The sequence below is a fragment of the Callospermophilus lateralis genome, chromosome 10, assembly GCF_048772815.1.
Source record: "Callospermophilus lateralis isolate mCalLat2 chromosome 10, mCalLat2.hap1, whole genome shotgun sequence".
Lineage (NCBI taxonomy): Eukaryota > Metazoa > Chordata > Mammalia > Rodentia > Sciuridae > Callospermophilus > Callospermophilus lateralis.
This window is the reverse complement of record NC_135314.1, coordinates 78,607,290-78,624,050: the sequence shown is the minus strand read 5'-3', so window position 1 is coordinate 78,624,050 and position 16,761 is coordinate 78,607,290. Positions and strand designations below refer to the sequence as shown.

The window sequence follows — 16,761 nt, the reverse complement described above, 5'->3', positions numbered from 1 at the left end:
AACAATTGTGACTCAATGTTTATGATTCCAGAGTTGGTGAGGCTTGTGGGACTACCTGAATTTCTCATACATGTCTAAATCCACAGTGCCCAGTAGAACTACTTCACTTGTCCACGGGGAACCCTCTGGTTCTCTGAGGGGAATTTTAGGTCTCTACTTTTTCCATTTCTGGAAGGAGCACACAGTTGTACACTGCCTGACTTTTATGTTCAAAGTAGACCTCATATAAACAACATTTTCTTGAGACCAGTAAATTAAGCATTCAAAATGAGTAAGTGGGCAAACAATTGAGACATGTTATCATCAATGCTGTGCTACTGTAATTTTTGTATTTCATATGGCCTAAAACTTTAAAAAAATCTCCCCAAATTTTTTTCAATATATGGATAAGAGATAAATGATTTATAATTTTTAAAAAATTTTATATGAAAGGTCAAATTACTGTTTATATGGAAACCTTTAGATTGGGCCCAGAAGATACCAAAAGAGCCAGGTAAATATGGAAAACAATACACTATCTTCAACTTTACTTTTGTGCTAAAATTTGGGTAAGCGAAAATACACTAAGAATGTTTTGTTCTCTTTACTGATTTGTTTATTATCTTGTTAACTTAGTGATGACTTTATTTGATGATCTAACATAGTGAACAATTTAAAATTAGGTTTAATGGTTCAAGTCATGATTATGGCTATATAACAAATATTTCTGACAATTATGATAAAAATTAAGAAAAATAATAGAATTAAACAAACATTATTACTGTATGTATGTGACAGTATGACCAATGTGATTCTACAATATGTATACACATAAAAATGAGAAATTATATCCCATCTATGTATGATACATCAAAGTATATAAGTGCATTCTACTGTCACGTATAACTAATTAAAACAAAAAAAGAGAGCTACAAACATAGTGTAATCTCTAACTAAATTTACTTTTTAAAATGTATTATGAAAAAATTATTGTTTTAAAGTAGGAATGAAAGCTAAATGAATGAAAACATTTTATGCAACACAATTTTAGTAGTGAATAAATATAATGTGTCAAAATGTTATGCATATTATCTCATTTAATCTTTTTTCTGTGCAAATTATTATTTTTTTATTTTTCTTCATTTATATCTACTGAAATTCTTTTATATCTATATGAAATTCATCTATATCTATATGAAATTCTTTAATTTTAACAGAGATCTGACACAAAGCTTATCTCAGCAATGTGGTCCTAAAATTTTATACTTGGTCCAAGTGATTCTGAATTGTGTGGAAGGAATCCCAACCCAAATAAGAATGCATACAAACTGTAGTTGTTGGTACTGGTTATTCTCATCTCCTTTCTCAGGTTCCTGTTTTGGGTTACATATTATTCTGGTTAGAATGCTAGTGGGTGAGGAAAGTACTTTCAAGTTAAGCAAGAAAGATTAATTGAAAAAGTCCATTTTAATTACTGCAATAACAAAGGTAGTGAGGTTAAAATTTGTTACACTATATATTTGATGGTACCACACTGTGTTTTTACATATATGAACATAGTCATATATGACATATTGAAATAGTCAAGTAAATTGCATTCTACCATCTCATACAGTTACTTACTCTCCTGGCACACTCTTGTATACAATAAAGTATTATTAATTATTAAAGTTACAGTTTTCATGTTGTTCTTGTATTTAAAGGTAATGCAACTTTAAATATGGAAAGATGTTCATGAAATTGTAGTGTATTTATTAAAAAAAAAAAACCCACAATATTTAAAACAAAATTTAAATCAGATCTCTCTTTTGTGCTTGACCTCCATGGGAAAATTGAATTTTAACAGAAGCAAAGGGGAGGATTCCCTTGATGTACAAACTTTTATTGAATTCCAGAGTGAAGATAAACACCTGCATCCCTGAGCCTTTCCCTGCCTCTCATGTGCAGCCTTTCTTGGAAACTCCCCCTCGCCTTTGACTTTTCTGCACTTATCCACATTTGTCCCCAGTATTTTTCTTCCTACCTCTTGTTTTCTTCACACCTGCCCAAATTCTTTTTCTACTTCTATCCCAGTTCTCCTCTCCTTCCTTATTTTTTCTTTTATGAAACTTTGATTAAAATGGTCCTATAGGAAGAATTATTATATTTGACTGCAGGCAGGATGAAAATGCCAACTCCGCCGCATTAGAGTGCACGCTTCCATTCTCTTTCCTGATGTGCTGCTACTTGTTTCCCATGTACTTTCAATAATTCTCTGAGCATAATTGGTTCACATAAAAGAAACTACTCTTGCTAAATTTAGTATGGATTTCTTAATTTCTGCACTTAAATATCCTTGTTGGTTTCTTGTCCTACTAGATTATTTATTATGGTACTTAGAACTGTTTTCTTTGTTCTTCTTCAGTATTTTTTATTTTTTATGTCTATAACACTCAACATTTCAGATTCCCCTATACATCCAGGATAACTCTGCTTACCTTTTTTTTTTTTCTGGTCTGTATTATGTCTCTCTATTGTTCAATCCAGGGCACTGAGACATAATAAGAAATGGGTTTATTAAATGGAAATTGATAATAAAGCAAGGCCTTAGAGGAATCAGAATGATGGCTGGGCAGAAAAAGTAGGACAAAAAAAAATAGGCCCCAAACAGTAACAAAACTGATGTCTCAGTACGGTCTCAATAAGATTTCTATTACTGATTTGACCTCTGATGTCACAATCACATCAACAATGAAATCATTGTAGATGCAAGATGTTGGAGTCTTGATATCATCGCCTTGGTTGTCTTATAATCCAATTTCTTTTTTGCAAGAGTATATTTGTCTCTCTCTCTGTATTCCAAATCCTGTATATATGTGAGTTTCACTGGGCAAAACTAGACCAATTATCCTTACACTAGGTTCAAGGGCATGGGAAAGTGAATTTCTGGTACTTTTGGCTTCTCACGTGAAGGGTAACCCTTGCCCTTCAAAAAGATGAAGTTAGAAAGGGACAGATTGGTCATCTAATAAACAACATTTATTTACATTATAACATATTTTAATATAACTTCCACAACATTTTTCATCTGCCCTCTCCTAGTATACATATGCGAAGGGGTATGTTATCCATAATTATGCCTCCAACTGTTCCAATGACATTTAGTTCGTAACTTCTATTAGTGCCCAGTAGAACCATACTCCACCTGGATTTGAAAGATTGTTCCTCACACAATTTTCATAATGAAGCAAAATTCTTATTTGTATTCTTACTACCTGCCCAGTCATCAAGTGACTGTTTTCACCTTCACTGACTACCCTTTAATAATAAATATTTAACTGAATCCTGATGACTCAAATAATTCAGAAATTCTGAACATTTTGAATCGTGTTTCATTCTCCTTATTACTACAAATGTCATATCACGTATGGGTGAGGCAATGTACTTAGATTGGCATGTTCAGAAAAGCATTTTTAAAGTACAGATCCTTAACTCATTCTTGAACTACTCATTCTGTTTCTCCATTAATACCTCATAATCTATATTCTCTACAAAAAAGCTCCCCTAGATCATTGAGAGATAAAACTAGTTTGGGAATCCCTGGACAATGCTAAGTTTTCTGATTAGGGAACTTCAGTGATCCCTTCCTACAGTTCACTTTGCATATACCAAAGTATTTTATTTGAAAATAATTTGTCACATCATTTCACATCTTAAAAGATCTTAGTACAAAGAAGTTTAACTTCCTTCAGATGGAATTTAATTCACTTTAAAATTAAGGCCATCGAAATAGTTCTTCCCTGGGCTGAATCTCATTCAAAATACAGAAATCTCAACACCTCAGTAGTTTCCCCCAAATTTATCTCAAGTTTAGAAGCCACTCATTTTCTCTAAATATGTTATTTCTTTCATTTTTCATTGAGTTGACTTCTTTTGACTCTTTTTCATTAGTTTTTTTTTAATCATCATGGTAAATGGAGGTTATTCTGAGAAGCTTGAATTTTTTTTCCTCCACTTCTCTTTTTCAGCTTTTTTTAAAAATAAATCCTAATTGAATTTTTTTTTCCCCATTCACAGCATTTCATTTCAGGGGACATCCAGTGATGACATGGAAAAGGACAATGCAACTTTGCTGACAGAGTTTGTTCTCACAGGACTTACACAGCAACCACAGTGGAAACTCCCCCTGTTCCTGGTGTTCTTGGTGATGTACCTCATCACTGTGGCGGGGAACCTTGGTCTGATTTCTCTGATCTGGAATGACCCTCAGCTTCACATACCCATGTACTTTTTCCTTGGGAATTTAGCATTTGTGGATACTTGGTTGTCATCCACAGTGACCCCGAAGATGCTGGCCAACTTCCTAGAAGAGAGTAACATATCTCTTGCTGAATGCATGGTACAATTTTTTTCATTTGCAACCAGTGCAACAACAGAGTGTTTCCTCTTGGCAGCAATGGCTTATGATCGCTATGTAGCTATATGTCAACCTCTACTGTATCCTGTGATTATGACCAACAGACTATGCATTTGGCTACTAGTTTTGTCATTTGTAGGTGGCTTTCTTCATGCCATACTTCATGAAAGCTTTTTACTCAGATTAACCTTCTGTAATTCCAACATAATACATCACTTTTATTGTGATGTTATACCCCTGTTAAAAATTTCATGCAATGATCCTTCTATTAATTATCTAATGCTTTTTGTTTTCTCTGGTTCAATACAAGTTTTCACCATTGGAACCATTCTTATTTCCTATACCCAAATTCTCTTTATAATTTTCAAAAAGAAGTCTGAAAAGAGTGTAAGAAAAGCCTTCTCCACCTGTGGAGCCCATCTCTTTTCTGTGTCTTTATACTATGGCCCTCTTCTCTTTATGTATGTGCATCCTGCATCTTCACAAGCAAATGATCAAGACATGCTTTCTCTATTTTACACTGTCATAATTCCTGTGTTAAACCCCTTTATCTATAGTCTGAGAAACAAGCAAGTCTTAGATGCACTAACAAAAATGTTGAAAAGAAATATTTAGATGTCATTAATACCTGTTGTTTCATTAAAACAGTCATGAAATTGTGGGGTTATTTGTACTGTCCTTAGTATTATTGAAAGGGTCTTTCAGTTAAAATTGTTATGAAATGTTAATGAATTTTTTAGTACTTAAATATATACTTAAACCATTTGTATATCTCATTCAGAAACATGTATGAAATTTCAATTAAATATTCTCATCATGGTGGAATAATTAAAGCAGAAAAAGTGGAAACACTTTATGGTTTGTATTTTCTTGCTTTGTAAATACATTGAGTACTAGTGTAGTTACATCCAAAGGACTTGAGTATGATACTTCATACAGACAGGCTGGGCCTCGGTCATTTATTCCACAGTGGTGGCAGGTTTGTGTTGGAGCATATAGAAGAAATTCCCAGGACATTAGTCAGTCATCACATCTTTATGTTTTTGGGAGGAAATGGTGACTTTCACTTCTTGGAGCAATTTAACTCACACATCACATGAGGAAAAAACAAATTGAAATGCAATCAGGATACAATGAGAAGGCAATTAAAACAGTGAAGGCATGGATAAAGAGTGAGTGGTTGTTCTCAACTCATTTGCCTCTGAGTAAAGAGAAGATATAAATTGCTTATCATTATCTCTCTTGAATTTTGAAGCCCTTTCTAGATGTGCATATTTGTTATTGGGCAATCTGAAGAGCCTTACTAATTCAAAAAGCTAATATATTAAATTAAAGATTTTAAGTATGGGTAGGCAGAGTAGGAAAAAGGTTGGCAGAACAGAATACAAATATTGAACACATTTTTTCTTTTCTAATTTGTTTTAATAGTTAATCATGACAGTAGAATGCGTTTATGCACTTTGATATATTATACATAGATGGGATATAATTTCTCATTTTTCTGAGTATACATGTTGTTGAATCATATTGGTCATGCAGTAACATATATATATAAAATAATAATGTGCATTTCATTCTACTATATTTCCTATTCCCATATCCCCTCCCCTCCGCTCCCTTCGCTTCCTTCTACCTAATCTAAGGTAACTCTATTCTTCTCTAGTGCTCCCCCTATTGTGCATTAACATCTGCTTATTAAAGAAAACATTCAGTCTTTGTTTTGGGGGGGAGATTGGCTTATTTCACTTAGCATAATATCCTCCAACTCTATGCATTTACTGGCAAATATCATAATTTTATTCTTTAAAGCTGAGTAATATTCCAATGAATATATATTCCACATTTTCTTTATCTATTCATTTATTGAAGAATTCCTGGGTTAGTTCCATAGGTTAGCTATTGTGAACTGAACTGCAATAAACATTGGCATGGTTACATTGCTGTAGTATGCTGATTTTTAGTTCTTTGGGTATAAACTGAGGAGTGAAATAGCTGGGTCGAATGGTGGTTCCATTCTAAGTTTTCTGAAGAATCTCCACACTGTTTTCCATAGTAGCTGTGCCAATTTACAGTTCCATCAGCAATGTATTCTGTGTACCTTTTCCCCCGCATCCTTGCCAACATTTATTGTTGCCTGTGTTCTTGAGATAGCCCTGTGACTGGAATGAGATGAAATCTTATTGTAGTTTTGATTTGCATTTCTCTAATTGCTAGAGATGTTGAACACTTTTACATATATTTGCTGATTATATTTCTTCCTCTGTGAAATGTCTGTGTAGTTCTTTTTTAGCTCATTTATTGGTTGGGCTTTCTTTTTATGGTGTGAAGTTTTTTTAGTTCTTTCTATATCCTAGAGATTAATGCTTCATCAGAGGTGCATGTGGTAAAGATTTTATCTCAATCTGTAGTCTCTCTCCTCACATTTATTGATTGTTTCCTTTGGTGAAAAGAAGCATTTTGTTGGGATTTATTCAAATTAAAAAGCTTCTTCTCAGCAAAGAAATTTTTTTTTTTAAAAAAAGGAAAAAATGCTAAAAAAAAATTCTTAATATCCAAAGTTATTTTTTTCAATGTGTCTTTGTCTTGGGGAATCTTAAATGTTTACTACCAAGTTCAAGTAAGATGCTAGGATGCCATAGAACCCACCAGGAAGCTGGAAGAAAAATTCTTGAAGGTTGTATTTCCTCATTCTCTATACTTCTAAAATATAATTAGTGATTGATGTATATCTTTGACATTTGTCTCCCAGCAATGAAACTCCATACATATTTGTACTGATACCACTGATTCTCTTATCCTAAAATCTATAATCACCAGTGTTTGTAAAATTCTAACTGTTCACCTCTTCCATTTGCTGATATCCTCTTCCTTTCCAAACATAGCTACCAGATGATTCTTTATACAGAGGTGTCAGATTAAACTGTATATCTCTCTGACAATTTTTAATCTATTTACATTGCTACCAGATTATATGCACACATGGTATATGTATTTAGATTTGCATTAGATTAATGTTCTTGAATATTTCCAGATTATATGATATGTATGTGGCTATGCATATATATAAATATACACATACTTACATTTTAACCCTCACCCTGCATTTGCTCACAGTGGCAATATTTAGGGTTCTTGACAATAAACACCTTTGGATAATACTTATTTTGGGTAAAAAAGCTCTTTAAGATTACAATTTAGAATTCCTAATTACTCTCTGTATATCTTGCATACGTACCACAGTAGCTTACACATATGAGACCATAAGTAACTATTTGTAAAATGTTTTAAAGCAATATAAACCTAATGCAAAAAGCACAGCAAGAATGCATTACTCTTTTTCAAATTTGAAATTTGGAATGACTGCTGCTTGTCAATTTACCTCACATTTCTTTAATAAAGAAATTATCCTTCATTAAATTGAGGTGTATATGTTCTTATTACAGGGATTGAGTCCTAAGACTGACTATGGCAAATTCCAGGGGGCTATTTAGTGTTTGTTTGGCTTAAATGATACAAAAGTAGATATATATTTAAACTAAATATTATTATTCTATATTTCTGGAGGTTCAATTGGCAAAATTAAAGCCCCATTATTTTCTTTGTTTTTGTTCCCTTAAAACCAAGGAAATGCAGTGAATGAATCACATTGAAGCTGTTGTTGTTTCTTTCCAAGAATTCATGTGGTTGCATATGTGTAGTTTGTTGATTTATTTCAGTATAATGCTCCCATGGAATAGATGGTTCTTTGTTAGTTATCTAGATTTTTTCTTGATTATTCATTGCTATAACACAAGAGCAGAATTGATAATGTAATCAACTCTCTATTCCTTCAACTACTTGGAAGTTCCATTACTGAAATTCTCCTTTGCCTGGATGAGAAGTTGGATGTTAATGTATAAATATATGGGCAGGTATATAACTTTAGTTTGGTGAGGAGGGAACAAGCGACCAAGGGCCACTCTGAATCTCAGACTTCCTCTTCAGACTTCTCTTTTTCATGTCAGATGTACAGATTGTTCTTCTATGATTTGAATTTCAATGAAAACAAACTGCTTTATGCTATAGAATTTAATTAAAATCACTAGTCCTTTGAAACAATCCCATTATCAATTCTCTTATAGATTTATTCCTTTATGTAAAACATCTTTGTCATGTCAGTGAGATGTTGGGAAAGGGTAAATTGCACATTTTTACTGAGTCCTTGTTTTGCAAGGATTTTTAATGTTTTTCTTTTTGTCCTAAAATAAATTATGAAAATACACACATTATATTTAATGGTTAGTTAGATATAAAGTGTAGCATGTAGTGAATTCATCCAGTTATAAAGAAAACTACTAGTGTTGGAGTAAAATCATGTCATGTGTCTACTGAAAATAGCAGGAAAAAAAAAACCTCCTTCTTATGATGTTCCATTCATTTCTTCCCTTGGATATTTTAAATAATTCACTGTTCCTTTCTCTCTCTCTCTCTCTATATATATATATATATTTTTTTTTCTTCATTAATTTGTAAAATATTTGACTATTTAGGAAATTATTGACAAAATTATTCTGGACAGTGAAAATTATTTAAGATTTAGGGAATAGCAAGTAAAATCAATCAGAAATGGAAGTTTGCTCCTTTCTCAAAATCTACATTATGGACTAGAGATCTTAGTGTTTTATGACATGAATATCTGGCAAGTGTCTAAACAAATCTGGTTTAGGATTTTGCAGGGTGCAAGTACTGGGTGGAGCTATTTTAAAACTTAGTCTGAAACCATATCCCACATCAAAATTATGTGGAGAACTGTGCAAACTCAGAAACATTGACTCCAAGGTTGACTCTGCAATATTAGTGCTATTGGGTAGGCCATGCATAAAGAAAATTTTTTTTGTTCTTTGTTTGCTTGTTTTAATAAACAGTAACTTCATTATAGTTAAGCTATGGAGTCAACCTAGGTGCCCTTCAACAGAGGAATGGATAAAGAAAATGTGGTATATATACACAATGAAGTATTACCCAGCCATAAAGAAGAATGACTTTATGACATTTTCCAGTGAATGGATGGATATGAGAGACTATCATGCTAAGTGAAATAAGCCAGTCTCCCAAAACCAAAGGCCAAATGTTCTCTCTGATATGTAGACTCTAACTCATAATAAGGGAGGGAGGAGAGTAGTATAGAAGTTAATTGAATAAACAAAGTGAAATGCACAGCCTACTCCTTTTTGAATTATTACTCTCAATAGAAGCAGCTCTTTAGGTTACTTGGTAAATGGCTTAGAGTATTAGACCCACAAAACAGAGTAAATGGTCTCCAAATCCAAAATGTCTATTAGATTTTGGAAATATTTTGGTTTTCTGAATGGTCAGATGTAGCAACTTATGCTTCACTTTTGAAGGAATATCTTGATATGTACTTTATCGATGGATCATTAGAAATGTCACTGGGTAGAAGTCTTCGGAAATTTTAGTATGAGAATATACCTAAAACAGAATTCACAAATAATTTATCTGATATTCATATGTATAGTATAGGGGAAAATCTCCAAATCAGTAATTATAACTCTAATTATTTAATAAGAATATAGGAAGTGGGTCTGGGATTACCTCAGTGGTAGAGCATTTCTCTAGTATGTATGAGGTCCTGAGTTTAATCTTTTGCAACATAAACACATGTAAACAAACACACAAAAAAATACAAAACAGGGTAATGATTTCAATAAACATTTCAAAAATGAATATATGCAGATGCCAAAGAAATGTAGAAAAACCATCTAAATTATGTTAATCATCAAGGAATGTAATTAATTAAAATCACAGTAGTATATCAGAATTCACTTACTGAAATTACTAAAATTTATCTATATTGAAATCATCCATCAATTTTACTCTTGAACTTTCATAGCCAAAGACAGAGATGTTCATAATTCATCAGTTCCTTTCCTTTTTGACTAAAGAACAAAGTCCCTGACTTATGCCCCCAAGCTCTTTCACCTCTGGTCCCATCTGACTCCTACCAGCTTTTCCATGTGTAGGATAGTCCACTTCCAATTTGGGTTTGTATAATGATCAAGGATCTCTCATAATCTACATCCTCCAAAGATGAAGTCCTTAGCAAGTGTCCACTGACACAATGTTTAAAATAAAGACTCCAGAATTTACCCTTGCTTTATTTTTTCTTTTGTTTTGCTCTTAGCTACTCCTAACATGTGCCTAAGTGGTATTTCTCACTAACTTTTAGCTAAAGTGGAACAGCTAAGCTGCAGTTTGCATGAGAAAGAAAACTTTCCTCTTAAATTTTACTCAGTTGGCTCCTGGAGGGAATCTAGATCTTGACCTAATAAAATCATATTTTGATGAGCTCAGACAGAACCCTACTAATTAAATCACTCAGAATGATATATTTTAATATAAACTGAAATTTCCATACACAGGTCAGAAGTGTCCCTGGGGAGAGAAAATATTGAAATAAAGTGCAATTTTTGTTGTTAGAAATAGAATTGTCTAATGTGACTTTATGATTCCAGAGTTGGTAATGCATGTGGGACAATCTGGGCTTTTTCTCATACATGTCCTAATCCTCAGTGCCCCTTAGAACAACTTCACTTGTCCTTCAGGGAACCCTCTGGCAGTCTTAGGGGAATTTTAGATCTTCGTTCCTTCCACTTCTGGAAAAAGCACGTAATTGTAGAACGGTGTGACTCTTGTGTTCAAAGCAAACCTTATATAAACTTTTCCTGGAGACTGTATAATTAAACATCCAGAATCAATCAGTTTGCAAAGACTTGCTACTCTTGTTATTGTTGACTCTATGCTATTGTATTTTTTTCTGTTTCATAATGTCTAGTACATTTTTAAATTTTTAAAATATTTTTGTTTAGTTCATGATAGTTATGCATAATAGTGGGGTTCATTTTGACATATTATCCAAGTATGGAATATTAAAGTATCTCCAATATTCCTTTCAAGTTATCGGTAAGAAAGAAGTTATTTCTGTACGTTTAACTTATTTTTATGCAAGGTAAAAGTACTGGTTAGATTGTATCAATTTAGTATAGGTTTGAAAGATATGATATGATCCAGGGGATAAGATGAAAAATGGTGCACTAATGGTATTTAATTTTGTGCTAAAATCTGGATAAGAAAAATGCTGCAAAACTGATTTGTGTCCTTTAGTGATATGTTTATATTCTTTTTAATCTATAATGACTTCATTTACTTATGTATAACTTCAAACAATTTAAGACTTGAATTAAAGTTTGAAGTTATAATGATTCTTACATAAGATATATTTCTAAGATTCTGGTAAAATGACCCATTGTGTATAATTAATTACATGTTCTGAATGAAAATATTAAGTTGTCAAGTACTAACTCTGTCCTTCCACACACTTCTGACAAATATATATACGTATATTTGTTTTTATATATTTACATTTTATTTACCAGGAAATATGATGAAACATTTCTTCTGCTACTTTTCCAGAAGTTATGACAATAATTGATATTGATAATTTTCAACCATCCAATGATTAGGATTGCATGGAGGGAATCCCATTCCAAATAAGAATTCATTCAAAGTGTAGTTATTGGTACTGGTTATTTACATTCCCTTAGTTTTGTATCTTAGGCTACATATTATTCTGCTTATAAAGATGGGAAAGAAAAAGAGGTATGTACAGTTAAACAAGAAAGATTTCAAGGAAAAAACAAGTTTAATCAGTGTAATAACAAAGATAAAATTAAAAATCTGCTTTGTATACATTGAGGGTAGCACATGATATTATGATATATATAAATAGATTGAAGTGATTGACATAATAAAGTAGTAGTATTCTAATTTCTTAGAAATTTTCAGTATGATAACTAAAATAATATCAATTATAAAAATTTGGTTTCTATTTTTGTTCTCATATTTAAAGACAAAACAACTTGACTATCTGGAAAGAATGTTCAGGTAATAAAAGCATATATATGAAAATCACGCCATCTTTAAATAAGGATTGTAAGTTGTATAGCTCTTTTGGACTCAAATCCAGGAGGAAAGGGGTAGGGAGTCCATTTAGAATAGAAGAAAAAGATCAGATTCCCTTGGTTCACAACTTTTAATAAATTCCAGGTTAAACAAACATTTGCATCCAAATCTCTGAACCTTTTTCTTCCTCTCAGGGTCACCTTCCTTGGATGCTTCCTCTTTCTTTGACTTTTCTGAACTTATTCACGTCTCTCTTATTCTCTGTCGAGTTTTTTCCCCTTCCTCTTATTTTCTTTTCATTCACCCTAAACTGCCTTTCTACTTTTACTGAAACTCTTCTCCTCTCCTTTCCTTCCTCTCTTTTCTCTTTTGTACATTTATTGCAATGGTGTGCAGGAGAAATGCCTTACATTTGATGCAGGCAAGATGGAAAGGCCAGTCCTTTTCCAGAATGCTCCCAGTGCTCAGAGCTCACTCTTCCACTCTTTTCACCCTTGTGCTACTTGTTTCTGTACATGCACTTGCAACTGTTCTCTGAAATTACTTCTATCACATAACAGAAAATGCTCTCACTAAAATTTATAAATTTCCACAGTAAAATATCTATGTTAATGCTTTGACTTACTAGAGCTTTTACTTTGGTAATTTGCACCATTCTTTACTTTCTTCTTCTTTTTTTATTGGATTTATTTTATTTTATTGATTTAAATAAATAAATAAATAGCTGGCAATGCAATGCATTACGATTCTTATTACACAGTTGGTAGAGTGCTTGCCTTGCATGCATAAGGCCCTGGGTTCAATCCTCAGCAACACACACACACACACACACACACAACACACACATACAACACACACACACACACACAAATACTTTGTTCTTCTTCATTATCTTTCTTATTTTATGTCCACAAAGCTTCACTCTCCATTTTCCCCTTCACTTCTGGATCACTCTGATCCCTACTTTTTCTTTTCTTCTTGTCTGTCTCTTGTTTCTCTTATGTTCAATCCAACATCTGAGAGGTAATAATAAATAAGTTTATTAAATGAAAGTTGACCCAAAGCAATAAATGTGGCAGAGGATGGAGGAATTTGCTTGACAAATGGGCAGGAAAAGGACCCAAGGCAGCCAATTAATAGCAAAAATTATTTCTCAATGTTACCTCAATCAGGGATTCAATTCCTGACATGAATTTCAGGTGTCAAAATCACAAATAACACTACTGATATGGATGCAGGGTGCATCTTTTTTGCCATGTTCTAAATCCTGTACATTTGTGTTGCACTGGGCAAACCTATACCAATTCTCATCTCTCTAGGTAAAAGGGCCACGAAAAAGTTAGTTTCTAGGCCTTTGGGTTCTTAAGTGGAGGGAAGCTCCCACCCACCAAAAGATTTTGTCTTAGGAAGGGGTATGGATATACCATCTAATAAATGACATCTATCCATATTATAAGTTCCTTAATGTAACTTTCTCATGGTTTCTTCCCCTACTCTTTTTCCTGTATGCAATTTCTGAAGAGTAGATCACCCAGGTTATGCCTTCACCTACTCTGAAGTTACCCAGGTCATTAGTCATAGGAGTGACTAGCAGACCCATACTTACAGCAATATCTCCTGGGTGTTAAGGGAGTTCTCCTTTTGAAAATTTGATAATGAATTCAAGGATTCAGTTTTATTTTTAATATTACTCACCCATTTAACAATTCACTACTTTCCTCTTCAGGGGCTAACCTCTAATACCACATATATAACTGAATCCTAGTGACTCTACATCTGAATTATTTCAATCTGCCTGTTCATTTTCCTAACTTCTATAAATGTCATATTATATCCAGATTATGTAATACAAGTATGTTGGCATTGTCAGAGAAGAATTTTTAAAGTATAGATTCTTAAATCTTTATGAATAACTGTTTTTATACTGATACCTCATATTATATATATATATATAATATATATATATTTATATATATATGTTATATAATGTATATAATATATATATATATTTAATGCATATTTCTGTAGTGATACCTAACATTATATATATATACACACACACACACACACACACACATATGGTATAAAAAGACCATTAGATGTGTTTATTGGTCTATGACCTCTTGGAAAATAATAACAGTTTTCTCACTATTTCCCATGCTCCATTGTGACATCCCTATAAAATTTTTGCATATTACAAATATTTAATTTAAAATATTTGATCATTACACATCCTAAAACATCTTAGTATAAGAGCATATTATCTGATAAGTAAGTTTCAAATTCCTTCAAATGACATTCATTTTAGTTTGTAATCCAGGTCATTCAGATAGTTCTGTAGATCTTAAACCATGTCTAGGACATCAAATTTTCAATCACATTCAACAGCTCCCAATAAATTTATCACAAATTTAGAAGGCCTCTCATTTTCTCTAAATTTCCTTTTTCCTGTATGTTTATTGATTTGAATTTTTTTGGCTATATGTTATTCTCTAAAACTATTAATGTCATTTTGAAAAAAATTACAATTTTATCTCAACCTTGGTCTTCCAATATTTTCTTTACAAATCCTCATTGTACCCAGGTATGGTGACACTGCCTGTAATCCCAGGAGTTCAGGAGGCTGACGTAGGAGGATCCCATGTTCAAAGCCAGCCTCAACAACTTAGTCAGGTCATAAGCAACTTAGCAAGACTCTGTCTCTAAATAAAATGTAAACAAAAAAGATTGGGCTGTGAATGTGGCTCAAAGGTTGAGTGTCCCTGGGTTCAATCCCTGGTTGCCAAAAAGAAAAAAAAAAAGAAAGAAAGAGAGTAAAGAAAAAAATCTTCATTTTATATATATATATATATATATATATATATATATATATATATATATATATATATTTTTTAACATTCATTATATTTTATTTTATTTCATTTCAGGGGACATCTTGTGAGGCATGGAAGAGGCAAATGCAACTTTGCTGACAGAGTTTGTTCTCACAGGACTTACACAGCAACCACAGTGGAAACTCCCCCTGTTCCTGGTGTTCCTGGTGATGTACCTCATCACCGTGGTGGGGAACCTTGGTCTGATTTCTCTGATCTGGAATGACCCTCAGCTTCACATACCCATGTACTTTTTCCTTGGGAATTTAGCCTTTGTGGATGCTTGGTTATCATCAACAGTGACCCCAAAGATGCTGGCCAACTTTTTAGACAAAAGCAAAATAATGTATTTTTCTGAATGCCTGATGCAATTTTTTTCCCTTGCATTCAGTGTGACCACAGAATGCTTTCTCCTGGCAGCAATGGCTTATGATCGCTATGCAGCCATATGCCACCCTTTACTGTATCCTGTGATTATGACCAATAAACTATGCTTACGGCTACTAGTTTTGTCATTTGTAGGTGGCTTTCTTCATGCCATACTTCATGAAAGCTTTTTACTCAGATTAACCTTCTGTAATTCCAACATAATACATCACTTTTATTGTGATGTTATACCCCTGTTAAAAATTTCATGCAATGATCCTTCTATTAATTATCTAATGCTTTTTATTTTCTCTGGTTCAATACAAGTGTTCAGTATTGTGACTATTCTTGTTTCTTATACCCTAGTGCTCTTTACAGTTTTAAAAAAGAAGTCTGAAAAGAATATAAGAAAAGCCTTCTCCACCTGTGGAGCCCATCTCTTTTCTGTGTCTTTATACTATGGCCCCCTTCTCTTTATGTATGTGCATCCTGCATCTTCACAGGCAAATGATCAAGACATGCTTTCTCTATTTTACACTGTCATAATTCCTGTGTTAAACCCCTTTATCTATAGTCTGAGAAACAAGCAAGTCTTAGATGCACTAACAAAAATGTTGAAAAGAAATATTTAGATGTCATTAATACCTGTTGTTTCATTAAAACAGTCATGAAATTGTGGGGTTATTTGTACTGTCCTTAGTATTATTGAAAGGGCTTTTCAGTTAGAATTGTTATAAAATGTTAATAAATTAAGTTTTTAGCACTTAAATATATACTTAAACCATTTGTATATCTCATTCAGAAACATGTATGAAATTTCAACTAAATATTCTCATCATGATGGAATAATTAAAGTAGAAAAAAGTGGAAACACTTTATGGTTTGTATTTTCTTGCTTTGTAAATACATTGAGTACTAGTGTAATTACATCCAAAGGAGTTGAGTATGATACTTCTACAGATAGGCTGGGCCTCAGTCATTTATTCCACAGTAGTGGCAGGTTTGTGTTTGAGCAAATAGAAAAAAATCCCAGGACATTGGTCAGTCATCACATCTTTATGTTTTTGGGAGGAAATGGTGACTTTCACTTCTTGGAGCAATTGAACTCACACATCACATGAGGAAGAAACAAAATGAAATGCAATCAAGATACAATGAGAAGGCAATTAAAACTGTGAAGGCATGGAT

At 32.8% G+C, this 16,761-nt stretch overlaps 2 protein-coding genes across 2 annotated transcripts; both read left to right on the top strand.

Annotated features, from left to right (window-relative positions):
• Positions 1 to 4,048: 4,048 nt before the first annotated feature.
• Positions 4,049 to 4,990, top strand: LOC143408283 (olfactory receptor 5H17-like). Its single transcript, XM_076867840.2, has one exon. The coding sequence runs from the start codon at positions 4,067 to 4,069 to the stop codon at positions 4,988 to 4,990; it is 924 nt and encodes a 307-aa protein (XP_076723955.2). The 5' UTR covers positions 4,049 to 4,066.
• A 10,288-nt stretch (positions 4,991 to 15,278) lies between these two features.
• On the top strand, positions 15,279 to 16,205 carry LOC143408301 (olfactory receptor 5H17-like). The gene has a single exon (XM_076867881.2). It carries the CDS (start codon positions 15,279 to 15,281, stop codon positions 16,203 to 16,205), a length of 927 nt encoding a protein of 308 aa, XP_076723996.2.
• Positions 16,206 to 16,761: the final 556 nt, after the last annotated feature.